At 38.8% G+C, this 17,389-nt stretch overlaps 5 protein-coding genes across 5 annotated transcripts; 3 read left to right on the plus strand and 2 right to left on the minus strand.

Moving 5' to 3' along the window:
* Positions 1-140: 140 nt before the first annotated feature.
* On the minus strand, positions 141-1,436 carry LOC104712396 (glucan endo-1,3-beta-glucosidase, acidic isoform-like). Its single transcript, XM_087467302.1, has 2 exons — positions 1,301-1,436; positions 141-1,205 (listed from the first exon to the last, which is right to left on the minus strand). The coding sequence occupies exons 1-2, from the start codon at positions 1,389-1,391 to the stop codon at positions 271-273; spliced, it is 1,026 nt and encodes a 341-aa protein (XP_087323428.1). The 5' UTR covers positions 1,392-1,436; the 3' UTR covers positions 141-270.
* A 1,149-nt stretch (positions 1,437-2,585) lies between these two features.
* LOC104712398 (protein FATTY ACID EXPORT 1, chloroplastic) lies at positions 2,586-4,567 on the plus strand. Its single transcript, XM_010429295.3, has 6 exons — positions 2,586-2,921; positions 3,243-3,471; positions 3,627-3,794; positions 4,046-4,092; positions 4,174-4,214; positions 4,301-4,567. Exons 1-6 carry the CDS (start codon positions 2,838-2,840, stop codon positions 4,392-4,394), a joined length of 663 nt encoding a protein of 220 aa, XP_010427597.1. The 5' UTR covers positions 2,586-2,837; the 3' UTR covers positions 4,395-4,567.
* Positions 4,568-4,855: 288 nt separating this feature from the next.
* LOC104712399 (eukaryotic translation initiation factor 3 subunit E) lies at positions 4,856-7,581 on the minus strand. Its single transcript, XM_010429296.2, has 8 exons — positions 7,094-7,581; positions 6,853-7,007; positions 6,515-6,742; positions 6,307-6,428; positions 5,767-5,986; positions 5,546-5,688; positions 5,227-5,364; positions 4,856-5,124 (listed from the first exon to the last, which is right to left on the minus strand). The coding sequence occupies exons 1-8, from the start codon at positions 7,311-7,313 to the stop codon at positions 5,025-5,027; spliced, it is 1,326 nt and encodes a 441-aa protein (XP_010427598.1). The 5' UTR covers positions 7,314-7,581; the 3' UTR covers positions 4,856-5,024.
* Positions 7,550-15,914, plus strand: LOC104712400 (chromatin-remodeling ATPase INO80-like). The gene is made up of 23 exons (XM_087467300.1): positions 7,550-7,920; positions 8,134-8,221; positions 8,338-8,719; positions 8,812-9,244; positions 9,359-9,559; positions 9,675-9,785; positions 10,018-10,445; positions 10,527-10,635; positions 10,760-10,840; positions 10,914-11,086; positions 11,444-11,569; positions 11,746-11,907; positions 12,003-12,060; positions 12,510-12,740; positions 12,935-13,081; positions 13,181-13,741; positions 13,838-14,098; positions 14,185-14,292; positions 14,409-14,503; positions 14,587-14,743; positions 14,846-15,055; positions 15,136-15,291; positions 15,509-15,914. Exons 1-23 carry the CDS (start codon positions 7,861-7,863, stop codon positions 15,701-15,703), a joined length of 4,533 nt encoding a protein of 1,510 aa, XP_087323426.1. The 5' UTR covers positions 7,550-7,860; the 3' UTR covers positions 15,704-15,914.
* A 183-nt stretch (positions 15,915-16,097) lies between these two features.
* On the plus strand, positions 16,098-17,119 carry LOC104712401 (uncharacterized). Its single transcript, XM_010429298.3, has 4 exons — positions 16,098-16,377; positions 16,581-16,626; positions 16,706-16,797; positions 16,890-17,119. The coding sequence occupies exons 1-4, from the start codon at positions 16,315-16,317 to the stop codon at positions 16,992-16,994; spliced, it is 306 nt and encodes a 101-aa protein (XP_010427600.1). The 5' UTR covers positions 16,098-16,314; the 3' UTR covers positions 16,995-17,119.
* The last annotated feature ends 270 nt before the right edge of the window (positions 17,120-17,389 follow it).

The raw sequence follows: 17,389 nt of genomic DNA on the forward strand, positions 1-17,389 counted from the left end.
TATTTCGATGGTTAAAACTTAAAAGTACATTATCAGGATATCCAAAAAATTTCAGTTATAAAAACTTTCTTACGATGATGAACCAACAAATCTCATATTGACTTCATCAATTTCGTATTGTATGTTTTAAAACGATCGAATAAAAAACATAGTCATGGCTCATTATTCCTTATTATTACAAGAAGCTTACCCTTACAAAAAAAAAAAAAAAGAGCCCACAAGTCTCTGACCCGGTGACCCCCTTTCTTCTTCAACAAGTATTTGCAAGGATTAGTTGAAACTAACTTCATACTTAGGCTGTTGATCCGGATGATACAGTCCCCAAAACTTCTCATAGTCACCATCCTTCTGATTCTCGTCAAACATAGCGAATATATAAGTCTCTATAGCTTTACCTGGCCTTTTCGGTGTTCCATTCTTCACATGTTGTATCAAATTGTTAACATAAGTTTTCGCGTTTTCGACACTGGCTTCGAATCCTCCCTCCGTGGGCCAACCGCTCTCAGAAACCACGACTTCCATCGATCCGGCTCCGGATTTCTCCAATGCCGCATAAACAGAGTCTAGACTTGCGTCGAAGAGGTTTTGGTATGGCAAATTGTTTCCTTCATCAGTGAACACAGTAGACTGGGAGGTGAACAAAGCGAAGTCTAGATGGATGTTGTCCTTGTCACTTATGTAGGCGATGTAAGGGTAAATATTCGCGAGCAGGGGAGATTGCTTGCTCGCCAAGAAATCTATCACTGGTTTAAGAAAGTTATACTCATCCTTGAACCTTCCACGAGACGGAGGAGTCGTGTCTTCTGTGGTGTCGGCGGCTATAGACGTTGAGACCTTGACTCCAATCCCTGCTTCAGAAAGTGCTTTCTCGATGTTCTGCATTGCTGGTAAGAGAAGTCCCCCATATGGGGGTTTTACCTCATTTCCGACGTTGATGTACCGGAATTTGACACTGTCAATGTAGCGCTGAACATTTTCTTGGACCCACTTGTCGGCATTCGCTTGGTTGCCCATATCTGCAAGTTGTGAAGTGGGAAGATCGAGGATGAGCTCGATGTTAGAGCCACGGAGAGCCTCAAGAGTGGCTTGGTCAGGCCCGTAGATACGCATCCTCTGGATGTTCTGTCTCTTGTAAAGAGCCACAACTTCCGATGGACTTGGCCTGGGTTCACCTAGCATACCGTAGCATACTCCGATTTGTCCAGCTTCATTATCCAAAATAAGAATCATTAGTAAAAATAAATTGAATCAGTTTCTCTTTCAAGTTAGAGCTAGTAGCTTAATTAAAAGATGATTGAACCTGTGGTGCTGAAGAAGGACGCTATTACAAGGCTGAGAAGAATCATCAACATTGGTGGTGAGGCAAAGATCCTTGATTCAGACATTTTCATTATTTTTCTATGATACTGTGAAATTTTATATGTTTAAAATCGTACCATTTACCGCCTAATTTATAGGGCGAACTGACGAAGCCTGGGGTTCAAGTCAGTCAATGAATGAAACCAAATTAAGTCGTCAAGTCAAAATCTACGCTTTGAAAAGTCTTTAACAATATGAGTTTTTCTACACAAGTAGCTTTCCGTTATCAAAAGAAAAAGAAAAAAACTAGCTCGAGAGACTAGTGTTTTTAATGGGAAAAATCGCCCAAACAAAAATATTCGTTTTCTTTTTTGTATCTATGCTAAGTAATACTCAAATTTAAATGATTTTTTTGGGTAATATATTGGATCATCAGTGTAATTTAAGCCGTTGATCATACGAACAATCGTGGACCATTAATACGTTTTTAGATCCGAAGACATTACTTGTGTTCACAATGGTTGTTGGAGCCATCTACACTTTCGATCCCCGAAACACGTCACACACATGAAGTCATTTTAATCTACACGTTCGATCTCCGAAACACTCTGAGAAAATGTAAAGTTGAAAACAGCATTCCTTTATATGAATACGTACCCAAACAAAATATTATCCACGTAAAGATTTAGCCATACAAATTTTAATCTAGGAATTCATTGTCGAAATTTTACTAAAATGCATGACACACCCAAAAAAACAGATATATATATTATCGCAAATACACATCCTTTTGCTTTATGTGTGTACGGTGTACCTAATAATTCTTCCTCATTTTTGGTTTAGTGGTTCGTATGTAAATCCTAACGGTCAAATAGAAAATAAAGCTTTGGCGCCGGCTCTGTCTTTAATTAAGTTTTGTTGTAAATTGTGGTTACTACTGCTACGTGGTCGTTAAGTCAGTGTGCTTGATGATGATGTATGTACCGGAAAAGAAGACTTTCATATTGTCGACGAGACTCGTCCTCTCCTCCCACCGTACGATTTGTTGTATGTGCGCTGCGGACAAGTCTTTCCTTTTTTTCTTTCCAATATATACGCGACGTCTATTACAAGTTTACAACTAATAATAATGGGCCTAAAACGAAGCCCAACAAAGAACCTGAGACAAATCTGAGCCCACGTAAAAGAAATCGAAGCTTAAACCAACTGAAACCGGAAAGTGAGTTAAAATGGATTCGGTTCTTCATCTCCCAATAGTCAAACCAACTAAACCGAAATTATCATATGCGCGTAAGTCTTGCCAACATTTTTGACTCAACAACTTCAAAATCCAACGAACGGACGGTCAGGATTGTCCGATGAGCATCGTCTTCTTCTCAGGAAGAGAGTGAGTCCTTAACGCCGGCTGGATCATAAACAAAAATCAAACCACTCCATCTCTCTCTTGTGCTGACCACGCTCCATTCCTTCAAATTCGAGTCTCCATATCTTTCCCCTTTGACTTTTCACTTCAATTTTATCAGTCTCAGATCTCAACGATGGCTACACAAATCTCACAGCTCGCTTGTTTCTCATCCACCAATCGCCAATTTCATTTCCAGAGCCGATCGTTTCGTCCCCAGGTAAACTTTTAGATATCGCGAAAAAGACTTATCTTTTTCTCATCTCGATTTGGTTACGTTAATGCCCAATACTCTCTATTTGTTTTACTTTCCTGATTACTGTAATAAAAATATGAACTTTGATTTGATTTTGGCTGTACTCGACAGTAGTTTCTTTGCTCTTCTTTGGCTAGATTGGTTGGGAATGTTATATGATTTGAGTGTTGGGAATAGCTTGAAACAATCATATCCAGTTTTTTTTTGTTGTCTCTCTATGTGCTAAGAATCATCTGGAACTGATGATGTCAACACTAGTGGCTAATTCGCTTTAGAATGGTGCAGTCTTTTGTAGTTAGAAGCGTTGATGGGAATAGCTCAGAAACACCAGCGTCTCTTAGCTATGCAGCTGAGGTTTCAAAGCCTATTGTTGAGAAAACGTCGACACCTTTTTCTACAGTGGATGAAACTGCTACCAGTAAAGATGTTATCACAGAGCCAGTAGAGGAACATGTTGCTGCACAACCAATTCGAGCAGCAAAGATCCACGACTTCTGTTTTGGCATTCCTTATGGTACTACCTTGTGCCCCACAAACTTAGTTTCAAATCTTAGCATTACTGAGCTGCTTTTTTAAAGTTTTGTCTATTAACTTTTCAAGTCTATCATTTCCCATATGAGAGTATGTATTTTCAGGGTAACTCAGTTTGTGTTAATTCTGCTTCATTAGGTGGTCTCGTTATAAGTGGAGGGCTTCTTGGGTTTGCGTTTTCACGAAATCTTACAAGTTTAACTACTGGTGTCCTCTATGGTGGTGGCCTTCTAGCCCTTAGTACATTGAGCTTAAAGATTTGGCGACAGGGAAAATCTAGTTTTCCTTATATACTAGGACAAGCAGGTAATAATCTTCATTTTACTGTCTACACTCTACAGAAACATTTAGCCGGTCTATCTGTAATTCCATTTCATCAAGTAATTACTGATAACTTACACTTGATAAGTGGATATATGAAAAGCCATATAATTATACTGTGTAATCCTAGAAGTGGTTATCTGTGAATCAGTAGCACATGAATGTCTATCAAAATGTTTCTGTTTATCCATAAATGCTTTTGTGTTTACTCATTTTTCCAAACCCTTATATTGCAGTGCTGTCAGCTGTCGTCTTCTGGAAGAACTTCACAGCTTATTCTATGGTATTTTATCATCTTTGTGATCTTGCTGATTGTTTATTTTTGCTTGCTTGAATTCACCTGTTTAATGTTGTACTTTTGCAGACTAAGAAGCTGGTTCCGGCCGGGCTTTTTGCTGTCGTCAGGTAAAAAATACTTTTTGTGATCTACAACAGACTGATGATCTTTAGTGGATTCATGTAACCGTGTGTTCATGTCTTTTTCACTGCAGCGCTTGCATGTTGTGTTTCTATTCATATGTGGTGCTCTCTGGAGGAAACCCACCTCCAAAAAAATTGAAACCATCCGCTAGTCCTGCATACTGAAAGGACTTCTCATAGGTTAGATTAAAAAAAAAATGGAGATCTTTTCTCTTTTAATGACTCTGGTGTGCTGGATTCCGGGTGTAATTTTATACTTTTACGAGTTGATATACTTGTTTGTGAGTTGTGACATGTTCTTCTTACCAATGTCATAATCTAAAGTTTTGATTTTCTTACTTGTGTTGACATATGCTATGAGCCTATGGTTTGCGACATTTGTCTATACTCTTAAGCGAATTGACATAATCTGAAGTTATGTTTTTTCATATTTTTATTTTTGACACAATCCTTGCTCTTTAAGCGAAACAGATATTCTCAATGTAAGGCAGAGACTTGTGCCATCACTTATCACGAGACAAAAACTTTTAAAAGCTTTGATAAACTTATGTTGGCTTCATCACGAGACAAAAACTTTCAAAAGCTTTGATTGGAATCACTCTTCAAAAGGTTAAAGGAAGGGCTCATTGGTTGGCAAATTTTCCACCGTGTGGATCCAATATTTTCAAATAGAAACAACTCCATCATAAACTTTTTCAAAGTAAAAGGTGAATTCAGAGCAATAAAAAAGGAAATTGATTCCAGTTAAGCAAAGCTAGGTTGTATCAAGGAAAGGTTTCCACAGCAAAATTTTGATTAGCGAGCAGCTTGCGCCTGTGTGTGTTCCAAGAGCTGATTCACTAACTTGTAAGTCCGTCCTGATAAGCCTTTGGTGTGGTTTATCAACTGCTCATGCCTGCATAAAGTGGAAACGAGATTAGATAGTAGAAATTTCAGACTCGCAGGATTAGGATAAGAATGATGTAATAGATTTAAGTGTAAATCTGTATCTTCTTACACGTTGGGCTGAGTAGGCTCCATGATTACAGTTCCTGACTCGGAATCAATCTTGGCATCAAGCTTTGAGGTGCGGATTAGGTTCACAATCCATCTCTCGGCCTCCTCATAGTTCAGATTCAACTTTTCAGCGAGCACCCTGACAAGGACATAACAGACTCGATATGAATACAAATCTAAAACCACAAGACCGTAACCGTTCCTCTTAACTTAAGTAGCTGGATATGGCATAAAATTTTGATGCATGAAGAACGATAAGGAATAGAGAAAATGTTTCAAAATATGGAAACATAAACAATTAACCGAATGTGAGAACTTACCCCATGTCAATCCTTTGATGAATTTTGCAATAGGTTTCAAAGATAAATAAACGAGCATTTTCAAGAAACTCATCTCTTAGTGGCACGGTTGAAAAGTTCCCATCCTCAACTCGCTTGCCAAGGAATGGATCATTCACAATGACCTACATCATATTAAAATGTTAATATTGATTGTACAGTTCTGCACCAACAAAAATAGATATACATGTGAGATGAGTTACCTCTTCACACTCTTTCATCTTCTTTTGAGCACCATCAAAGTCATAATTGACAAACACACATGCCAGGAACTCGATAATAGGATCTTTGTAGGAGTAGTGCTCTTGCTGAATGACCTTAATGAATTCTTTCAGTTGAGGTCTTCTCCTTTTGTTGACAATGAAAGCAGTTGCCAAGTAACGCAGCAAGTGTGGAGCACTAGTTTGTATGGCATTCAGGTACCTGAAAAAGCAGATCAAATTAGTATAGAGTACTGCAGCATGGAAAACAAAGTGATTTAATACTCAGCAAATGCCCATACACAAAGCATAATCCTAAGAAGAGGTCTGGATAAAAAAAAGAAAGCGAAGACTCTCCAATTAGTGACTACTAATCACTTGTGAGCACATTAGGACTGAATTTAACTCTAAACATTGTTTCACACACAAATACCGCCTATGCATAATTCACCGCATCTGGATCGCGCTTAAAAGGTAAGGAAATAGAGGGGGATGCAAGGTATATAAACAAGACATGCAGATAACATAGAGGTTTAAACTTACTTGTCTTGGTTAAAAAGATCAATGATCTGTGTCCTTCCATTATCATGGTTAAAAAAGATGTAGAGACCCCAATGCATCAACCAAATCCTGTTCTGCACTTGGTTTAATGGTGATGCAAAACTCTGAAAACAAAATGCTAGTGAGCATATATACTCACGTCTAAAGTGATTTCAAAGGTCACAAGCTAGAAGAAGTTTAAAATGCAAACCTTTGAGTCAATAATCTCTTTGAGACGGTTAAGCTCTTCAAGAGCAATATCCCAGTTTTGCATCAATATCTCAGATGCGAGCTTTCCCCACAAGGCACTCAAACTTCTCTCAAGGTTAGAGCAAAGGGTTCTGTACTGGTAAAGATAATCAGCAGCACCAGAATAGTTCCCACACTCAAACTGAAACTTGGCGTATTGATACAGAGCCTCAATCTGGTCTGGACCAATCTGATAAGACAACATGCCATCTAAGATTAGCGATCCTCAATACCAAAACAAATGCAAATCTGGATACCATTTTACGGAATTAGACAACTTTATCATCCAAATCACACAACCTGGTAGCGTTCCTTGAGCATCTGGAGATTGTACTGCTTGTCAGCTCTTAGCTCCTGCACAGCACTAGGGTTCAAAAGAAAAGACACAAGCGGTGCAGCTGCCTCCTCCAAAGATTTGAGCCTGGCCACGACCTCTGCTCTTCTCTCCACCATATCTACCACCACAAAAATTCCCACATTCATCATTAATCAAACAAAACAAAAAAACGCAAATTCACAGATATTTTGAAGAGAGGAATACCTTGAGGAGCATCTTCACTATGGTAGAGACTCTTGTGAATATCCATAGCGTAATCAACCATGTTCGTCTTGCTCAAAAGCTCGATCTTAAACTTGAGGATCTGCTCCTCAGGGTAAAGCTGATGCTCTTGAAGGAACTCGAGTATAGGAAACACCAAGTGTCTGTCGAGGTTAGGCGCTACTAGCGGTGTTAGGTCATAGTTCTTTTTGCTTTCCTCCATCGTCGCAAAAATCTTCTCAATCTCCGCCGCTTCTCTCACTGGAATTATCTTCTTAAGACGGCAGAGATGAAAGTTCCCAGAGACGATGAGGCAAATCTAAAATTAGGGTTTTCTCGAATAAGAACTTTCAATATTTCTACATTCGCCCCTTGAACTTCTTATATTTTCTCTTTTTCCCCCACAAGTTATTTGTTTCTTCGAAACGATACTTAACCGTCGTTATCGGATCGGCCGGTACCGGAGGGGTTAAGAAAAAAATAATTAAAAAATGATTTTTTGTGGAGGAGCGCACGGTAAGAAGCTTTCATTTGTATGGCGTATGTTAGTAGTCTGGACTTCTTCCCGTACCGCCTGTGTCCACTAACTTGCGCATGTTCTTCTTTAACCTTTCTCCATCTCTTCGTCTATCAAACTGGATTAGGGTTCTTCTTCGAGACCCAACTCTTTCTTTTGTTCTTCTCGTGACGAATAGTTGCGTACTACTCAGCAGCTTTTAAGGGTTAAAAATCTCCAAATTTTAACGCCGTGTCATTCTCTTCTGTCTCTCATGGATCCTTCAAGACGACCACCGAAGGACTCGCCTTACGCGAATCTCTTCGATCTCGAGGTCTGTTGGGTCTCAATTTTTTTATTTTTTCTTTTTGTGTGTTTCCTTCTTACTGTGTCCTCTTCATGGGTTGTAATTTGTTGGGTGATGATCATGTGAGTGTGATGAATAATGTAGTTATGGTGATTGGGTATCTTGCAATTGTATAGCTTCTCCTTGTTTTTTTCTACAAGTGGGCTTTTGTTTAACTATGGGATTTTCTGGTTCTTGCAGCCGTTGAGGAAGTTCAGAATTCCGAAACCTGAAGATGAAGTTGATTATTATGGGAGTAGTAGCCAGGATGATAGTAGAAGCACTCAAGGTACAGTCTTTTTTAATTTGTTTTATGGAATTAACTTTTTGCCACCAACTGTTGATTGTTTGAGTGACGTTTTATCTGTGTGTGTGATGTGTCTATATGGTTGGTAATGGTCAAAGGTGGGCTAGTGGCAAACTACAGTAATGGGTCTAAATCGGGAATGAATGTGAGCTCCAAGAAGAGGAAGCGGTGGACAGAAGCTGATGATGCAGAGGATGATGATGATGACCTCTACAATCGACATGTTACTGAGGAGCACTACCGATCAATGCTTGGGGAGCATGTTCAGAAATTTAAAACTAGGGCCAAGGAGTCTCAAGGGACTCCCACGCATCTGATGGGTGTTCCGGTGCTGAAAAGCAATGGAGGCAGTTACAGAGGTAGGAAACCAGGGAATGATCACTATGGGAGATTCTATGACATGGACACCTCTCCAAATATTGCAGCTGACGTGATCCCACAAAGGCGAGGAAGCTACCCCGATTGTGATATTACCCCCAAGTATGTTGAAAGAAACTCTGTGTAACCCTGTGTAGTCTACTTAGTTAACTAATTGTGTTGGGTTTCCTAGATTGACACGTTGAATTTTGCAGAATAGCATATGAACCTTCGTATTTGGACATTGGTGATGGTGTCATCTACAAAATCCCCCCAAGTTATGACAATCTGGTGGCATCATTGAACTTACCAAGCTTTACAGATATTCATGTGGAAGAATTTTACTTGAAAGGAACTTTGGATTTGAGATCATTAGCAGAACTGATGGCTAGTGATAAAAGGTCTGGAGTAAGAAGCCGTAGTGGAATGGGTGAGCCTCGACCTCAATATGAATCTCTTCAAGCTAGAGTGAAGGCCCTATCGTCTTCAACCTCCACCCCAAATTTTAGCCTCAAGGTGTCAGAAGCTGCAATGGATTCTGCCATTCCAGAAGGAGCTTGTGGAAGTACTGCACGGATAATTCTGTCAGAGGGTGGTGTTTTCCAGGTCCATTACGTGAAGGTTCTTGAGAAGGGGGATACATACGAGGTTTGGAACATGTGACAGTATTTTTTATGAAAATATTCATAATTTTGTATCCTTCACGGCTCTGACAAACATTATTTGTTTGTTCCTACATCGTTTAATGTATTATTTCTTCAGATTATCAAACGAAGTCTACCAAAGAAGCTGAAGGCGAAGAATGATCCTGCAATCATTGAGAAGGCAGAAAGGGACAAATTTAGAAAAGTCTGGATCAACATAGTCAGAAGAGATATACCAAAATACCATAGAATTTTCACTACTTTTCATCGAAAACAATCAATTGATGCTAAGAGGTTTGCAGATGGTTGCCAAAGAGAGGTAATTGAAATCCGCTCTTATGTTATTGCTTCACCTGCTTTACCTGCTTTACCTGCTATTCTCTTGCATTTCATTTTCGAGTAGTCTCTCATTTGATGTTACTTTGAGTTCACAGGTGAGAATGAAGGTGGCTAGATCATACAAAATCCCGAGGACTGCACCAATACGCACCAGGAAGATATCGAGAGACATGCTGCTATTCTGGAAGCGATATGACAAGCAGATGGTACAGTATCTATTCTCCTTTGACGTTATAGTACACTTTCAGGCTGCCAACTAGATCGGGTTGCAGATTCTGCTGCCAACTTTTTTGTAATCATACATGCTTTTGCTCGGATTTCTATGCCCTTTCTCGTAAATAAGGACCTGAGAAAGTAAACTTGACTATAGTAGATTTGGATTTTTTTAATGTCATTTTTTTGAACGGTGCACTTGGAATAATTTGACGATGTTGACAGGCAGAAGAGAGGAAAAAGCAAGAAAAGGAAGCTGCAGATGCCTTTAAACGTGAACAAGAGCTTCGAGAGGCAAAAAGGCAGCAACAAAGTCTCAATTTTCTTATTAAACAGACTGAGCTTTACAGTCACTTCATGCAAAACAAAACCGATTCAAATCCTTCTGAAGCCTTGCCAGTAGGAGATGAAAATCTGATTGACGAAGAGCTCCCAGAAACTTCAGCGTCAGGACCTTCTGAGGTGGAGGATCATGAAGAGGCTGAACTAAAGGAAAAGGTCTTGAGAGCTGCTCAAGATGCTGTGTCTAAGCAGAAGCAAATAACAAATGCATTTGACACGGAATATATGAAGCTACGGCAAACTTCTGAAATGGAAGGTCCTTCAAGTGATATATCAGTTTGTGGCTCGAGCAATATAGATCTGCATAACCCGTGAGTTTGCGTTCTTGTTATTTCCATACTTTGTCTTTGAGATTTTAGTCTATCAAGCCAATTAATCTCCCTACTCTGCAGATCTACAATGCCTGTTACATCAACAGTTCAGACTCCAGAGTTATTTAAAGGAACCCTTAAAGAATACCAAATGAAAGGCCTTCAGTGGCTAGTCAATTGTTATGAGCAGGTTCTCTCAACCTCTATTTACATATTTTATTTTGTTGTGTGGGACTTAGTGGAGGAAAGTCTTTCCCTCAGGAATTCTCTTTCAGTATGGGTCTGCACTAAGATTATTGTTTGATATACTCCAGGGTTTGAATGGCATACTTGCTGATGAAATGGGCTTGGGAAAGACTATTCAAGCTATGGCGTTCTTGGCACATTTGGCTGAGGTAAATAGTGTTGTTGGTCTTATATCTTTGTAGTGATTTGGTCGTGTTAAAACTCATTAGTCTTCTCACACAGGAAAAGAACATTTGGGGTCCATTTCTGGTTGTTGCCCCCGCCTCTGTTCTAAACAATTGGGCTGATGAAATCAGTCGTTTCTGTCCTGACTTGAAAACACTTCCATATTGGGGAGGATTACAAGAACGAACAATTTTAAGAAAGAAAATCAATCCCAAGCGTATGTACCGAAGGTAACGGCTATATGATATTTTTGAGGTGGCTGACAAAGTTTGTTTCTTTTCCATGTAGACTATCTCAATCCTGTTTGCATATCGTGTAATTAGGTGTAATGTTTGTTTCCACTTGAATCACCTTTCTGTCCTAGGGCTCTTTGCCATAGGATTTTAGTCATTAAGTGATATGTACTGCTAGTATTGTACCATCCATGTCTAGTATTAGATGTTATCGCTCTAAAGGAAACCATCTCTATTGTGAGAATTCACGTTATTTAGCTGATGGTTCTCTCAAAGGCTTCACACAATCAATGAATCATCTTTACGCTTTTCTAAAGTTTCTCTCACTCCCCCCCCCCCCCCCCTTTTTTTCAGGGATGCTGGCTTTCATATATTAATTACTAGCTACCAGCTATTAATCACTGATGAAAAGTATTTTCGCCGGGTGAAGTGGCAATATATGGTGCTAGATGAGGCCCAAGCAATCAAAAGTTCTACCAGGTTCGTACGTTTCCCTTGAGTCAGTTAAATTAGGTTTGCTAGTGCTCTCAGGTTCTCTTATCACTTTCTAAATTTTTTTTTGCATGGGAATGTTACAATTGTGAAATTCCTTGTACATCACTTGAGATGCTAAATTCTTATGCAATTTCCATTTCCTTTTTCTTTTTTTTTGACAGTATAAGATGGAAAACCCTTCTTAGTTTCAACTGTCGGAACCGATTGCTTCTGACTGGTACTCCAATTCAGAATAACATGGCAGAGTTATGGGCCCTGCTGCATTTCATCATGCCAATGCTGTTTGACAGCCATGATCAATTTAATGAGTGGTTCTCAAAAGGGTTTGTACTATTAGTCTGCTTTATTGTCATACAAAAGTATGTTGTGAAATAATATAGGAAATTGTTTCTGATACATGATCCAAATTAATTAACAGAATCGAGAATCATGCGGAACACGGAGGCACTTTAAATGAGCACCAGCTTAACAGACTGGTGAGATTTCATTTTCTGATTGCACCATTATTGTGGGGACACGACAAGTTCTTTCAGTTTCTGTCTGCTCTTATTTTTAGTATGCTAGGCTCCTTGAGTAGGGTTTTGCTTTACTTTCCATTTCCAGTGCATTATTCCGTCTTGAGACCTTAAGAAAACACCATATCATGTTTATATAACGACATTCATGTATATGCATCTGTCATGAACGAGAAGCTTCCTAGTTAACCAACAATGGTTACTCCTAGTCCTGGGGCTCTTGTTTTTTCTTGTTTCTAACAGCCAATCTTCTGCCATTTCCTTTGCGGTTAGAAGGGTTTGTTAATTCCAAACATCCAGTTATAATGATTCCTGGTTCTCCAGGAATTCTTCAAATTTGTACTGCATATGCATATTTTTACCATTTAAAGTTGTTTAGTCACTCACAATTTGTTTCTTTTCCCAAACAGCATGCGATATTGAAGCCCTTCATGCTTCGAAGGGTAAAAAAAGATGTAGTTTCTGAGCTAACTACAAAGACGGAAGTTACAGTTCACTGCAAGCTCAGTTCTCGTCAACAAGCTTTTTATCAGGCTATTAAGAACAAAATTTCTCTGGCTGAGTTGTTTGATAGCAACCGTGGACAATTTAATGAAAAGAAAGTATTGAATCTAATGAATATTGTCATTCAACTAAGGAAGGTAAGCTCTCTTGTCTAGCCGGATTTACTTCCCTGCTTTTGTCTAGCCTCTTGTCCTGCTTTCTCATACATTATACAATATGAAGGTGTATTTACCTCTTAAACAACGTACATGAGAAGACATCCAGCATTTCTGGTATCAGGTTTGACAAGACTATGGCTTATGCTAGTTCATGTTTGTGTTTCTGATGTCAGGTTTGCAACCATCCAGAGTTGTTCGAAAGGAATGAAGGGACTTCGTATCTCTACTTTGGAGTGATTTCCAATTCTCTTTTACCTCATCCCTTCGGTGAGCTAGAGGATGTACATTATTCTGGTGGTCAAAATCCGATAATATACAAGGTGCAATTCAATATATATATATAAAAAATCAAGTAAAGAATATCCTCTAGTCTTTCACTGAATCCTGCTTTTGGTTTCAATATTTTCATTCTCTTTCAGATTCCTAAACTACTACACCAAGAGGTGCTCCAAAATTCTGAAACATTTTGTTCTTCCGTCGGGCGTGGCATATCCAGAGAATCCTTTCTGAAGCATTTTAATATATATTCACCTGAGTATATTTTTAGGTCAATATTCCCACCTGATAATGGGGCTGATATAGTGGTTAGTGGAAGTGGAGCATTTGGCTTTTCTCGGTTGATGGATCTATCACCATCAGAAGTTGGATATCTTGCTCTGTGTTCTATTGCGGAAAGGCTATTATTCTCTATACTGAGATGGGAGCGGCAATTTTTGGATGAATTAGTGAACTCTCTTATGGAATCCAAGGATGATGATCTTAGTGATGATAACATCGAGAGATTTAAAACCAAAGCTGTCACAAGAATGTTGCTGATGCCATCAAAAGTGGAAACTAATTTTCAGAAAAGGAGATTAAGCACAGGGCCTACCCGTCCTTCATTTGAAGCGCTAGTGACCTCTCATCAGGATAGGCTTCTTTCAAATATCAAACTCCTACATTCTGCATATACTTATATCCCAAAAGCCAGAGCTCCACCGGTATGATTTCTTTGAATTGTTAAGTTGCTGACATAACCTTGGTAGTTCCTTACCAAGTCTTCTCAACCATGTTCTATTTGAACTTGCTTGTGTCAGGTAACCATTCATTGCTCGGACAGAAATTCTGCATACAGAGTTACAGAAGAATTACATCAACCATGGCTTAAGAGACTATTGATCGGTTTTGCACGAACGTCAGAAGCAAATGGACCCAGGAAGCCGAACAGCTTTCCACATCCTTTAATCCAAGAACTTGATTCAGAACTTCCAGTTGTGCAGCCTGCGCTTCAACTGACGCACAGAATATTTGGTTCTTGCCCTCCAATGCAAAGTTTTGACCCAGCAAAGTTGCTCACGGTAGTTTCTTCTTCTGTTGAAGCTTCCTTTTATATTCAGTGGCTATAATATGAGCTCGTTTTTCTAATCACAAAATTGGATCGTAGGATTCTGGGAAGCTACAGACACTTGATATATTATTGAAGCGACTTCGAGCTGGAAATCACAGGGTGCTTCTGTTTGCACAAATGACAAAGATGCTGAACATTCTTGAGGTAATATCTTTACGCAAGCCTTTGACCTAACTGTAGAAATGAATTTGTGCTTTTATGTATCACAAGTATCGATATCTAGACCTTTGCTTTACATTTTCGATCTAATGTTTATGCAGGATTACATGAACTATAGAAAGTACAAATACCTCAGGCTTGATGGATCGTCCACCATTATGGATCGCCGTGATATGGTTAGGGATTTTCAGCGTAGGTAGGATTTAACTTTCTCAAGCCTATCTTTTGATTTTCCTATGAGGCTTTCTGTGCACAAGTGTAACCCATGCATGGTTGCAGGAGCGATATTTTTGTATTCTTGCTGAGCACCAGAGCTGGAGGACTTGGTATCAACTTGACGGCTGCAGACACTGTCATTTTCTATGAAAGTGATTGGAATCCCACCTTGGATTTACAAGCTATGGACAGAGCTCATCGTCTTGGTCAGACAAAAGATGTCAGTGCTTATTCTCTGTTCATGCACGTGAAAAAGCATCTACCAATGGGATTACTTTTTGTGTCGCCTGATCTCATTTTCTTATCTGAAAACCTCTTACAGGTTACTGTATATCGGCTCATATGCAAGGAGACGGTGGAAGAGAAAATTCTGCACAGGGCAAGTCAGAAAAATACAGTTCAACAGCTTGTTATGACAGGAGGTCATGTTCAGGGTGATGATGTTTTTGGACATGCGGATGTGGTATCGCTGCTAATGGATGATGCCGAGGCAGCAAAAATGGAGCAGAAATTGAGAAATCTACCACCACAGGTGGGGGACATTATTCTTATTACATCTAATATTTCAGGAATCTAGAATTCTGTCACTCATAACTTTATTACGTCTTCCAGGTGAAGGACAGGCAGAAGAAAAAACAGTCAACAAAATGTATCAGAATAGATGCTGAAGGAGATGCAACTTTGGAAGAGTTAGAAGATGCTGAACGACAAGATAACAGACAGGAACCTTTGGAAGAGCCGGAAAAGACAAAATCCGGTAATAAGAAGGTATGCATGTTACAAACTCACTCTTTCATTTGCCTTTCACATTATCAAGTCCCTATCCATTTCTTTAGGTTCATGATCTATGCACGATACAAGGCCTAGTTAGTTGCAAATGAAACATAAGTTGGTCTGCTTAGGGAGCTTGTCTTGGTGCTACCTTGATTAGTTTTGGCTCAAGTATAATTACTAAAAGGATATGGTTATGTGCGGTGATTTGCAGAGGAAAGCTGCTTCAACTCCGAAATCTAGAGTTTCTCAGAAAGCAAAGGAAGAAGCAAATGGTGAAGATACTCCTCAGAGGACACAAAGGGTAAAGAGACAAACAAAGAGCATAAACGAGAGTCTTGAACCTGTCTTCTCTGCCTCTGTAACAGAAACAAATAGAGGATTTGATCCAAGTAGCTCAGCTAACTAATCTGAAGATGATTGAAGCTTTGATAAATATGTTAACTTCAGGCAGGTTTTTAGCAAATGGTCCCTAGTTTTTGAGCCAAGTGTACAGATTTGAAAAATTCGGTTCAAGTTTTACTTTTTAACGTCAGTCTCAAGTAGAAGAACTTAATGGTACATATATGTATAAAATATTATATTGGATTTATAATTTTTAACCATTGATCACCATCTTATTTAGTGGATGTTAAATTTTAGTATGATATAAAGAAATTTTAACAATCTATCTGAATTTCTATGTCGTTCTTTGTTGATTTATCTTTATTGATTGATACAGATTAAAAAACCGTCCAAAATCAACAAAGTCTCATCACTAACTCCGTTCAGAAGCTTGATCAGACTTCTCGTAGATTGAATACATCCCCAAGTCTCTGATATGAACAGATATCAGTGATTGATTATTTGCAACTGCCTAAAACTTGGAACTTGGAAAGCTTCCGTGGCCCAAATATATAAAAAAACATTATTGTGTTAGAAAAGGAAATAAAAACAAAAGAAAAAAAATTATTAGGGAAGAGAGGTTTTATAATTTGACCTGAAGCCTCTCGGACGGCTGAGACTGAGAGAGGAAAAATCATGGAGGACCATCATCTTCCCGAGACTTTGAAACCCTTCTTTCACAGAGCCACTGAAGCACAGGTTCGATGGTCTTTTTTAAAAAAAATTCTCTAATCATCCTTCATTCGAACACATATCCATTGGTTTCAAAGTTAGGGTTTTTATTTATTTTTTCCAAATCTTGGATTTATTTACTCTCTCATTCAATGATTATTATGATGCCATGACATGAACAAATTAACTCTTGCATCCACATTCATAATTCATGTTTTTTATTTTGGCAGGAGCGATTGGCTAAGCTTGAAGCTGCTGTTGCGTCGACCAAGACAGGTTCTTTCAGAAACTGTTCCCAATAATCTCTGGAACAAATTGGTTGAGGAGTTACGTATATATACTCTTTTGTTTTCAGACATTCCGGATGCTAAACTTGTTGAGGAAATTGCTCAAATTCAATCAAAGCTTGAAGAAGCTAACGCCACTGTGATGCAAGAACAGAGGAAGGTGATCTTCTTCTTCTTCTCTTCACATTATTTGTCTCATTACCTTATGTACTTGGTTTTGGAGTTTTGACTAATAGATCATTCTACTACTAGGTGAAAGAATTGACCATTGAAAACGATAAGCAAAAGTACCGTATATTGCAACTTGTGCGGGCGCTAAAGGATGCTGATGAGAAGCTTGAGAAACTCTCTAAATGATTTCATTCTTCTTTCTCTTTACTATTGTGATTCGTTTTCTTTAACATCCTTACTGAGGAAAGGATACTCTACTCAGTAATATTATTTTTAACTGACAAGATATCATAAAGGATTGAGTTTTGCTACTCTGTATCTGGCTCTGTGTTTTTGTGTATGTCATAAGCGCATCTGCACTTTCTAGTTTAGCAATGTCCATATGTTGATTTAATGAAGATAGTTACTATACCATGTGATCGCTGAGAAGAGAAATAGCTTACTCCATATTTGAAATGAGCTAGCTGTGTCTCTGTTATGAACATGAAGCATTAATGCCTACAGTCCGTATTATCATAGTCTAGCTATCCAAGATCATCTTTCTTGAGCTCAATCCCATTTTGTAATTTGAGTCACTTTGC

The sequence above is a fragment of the Camelina sativa genome, chromosome 9 (genome assembly GCF_030686135.1).
Source record: "Camelina sativa cultivar CO46 ecotype springtype chromosome 9, ASM3068613v1".
NCBI classification, from domain to species: Eukaryota; Viridiplantae; Streptophyta; class Magnoliopsida; order Brassicales; family Brassicaceae; genus Camelina; species Camelina sativa.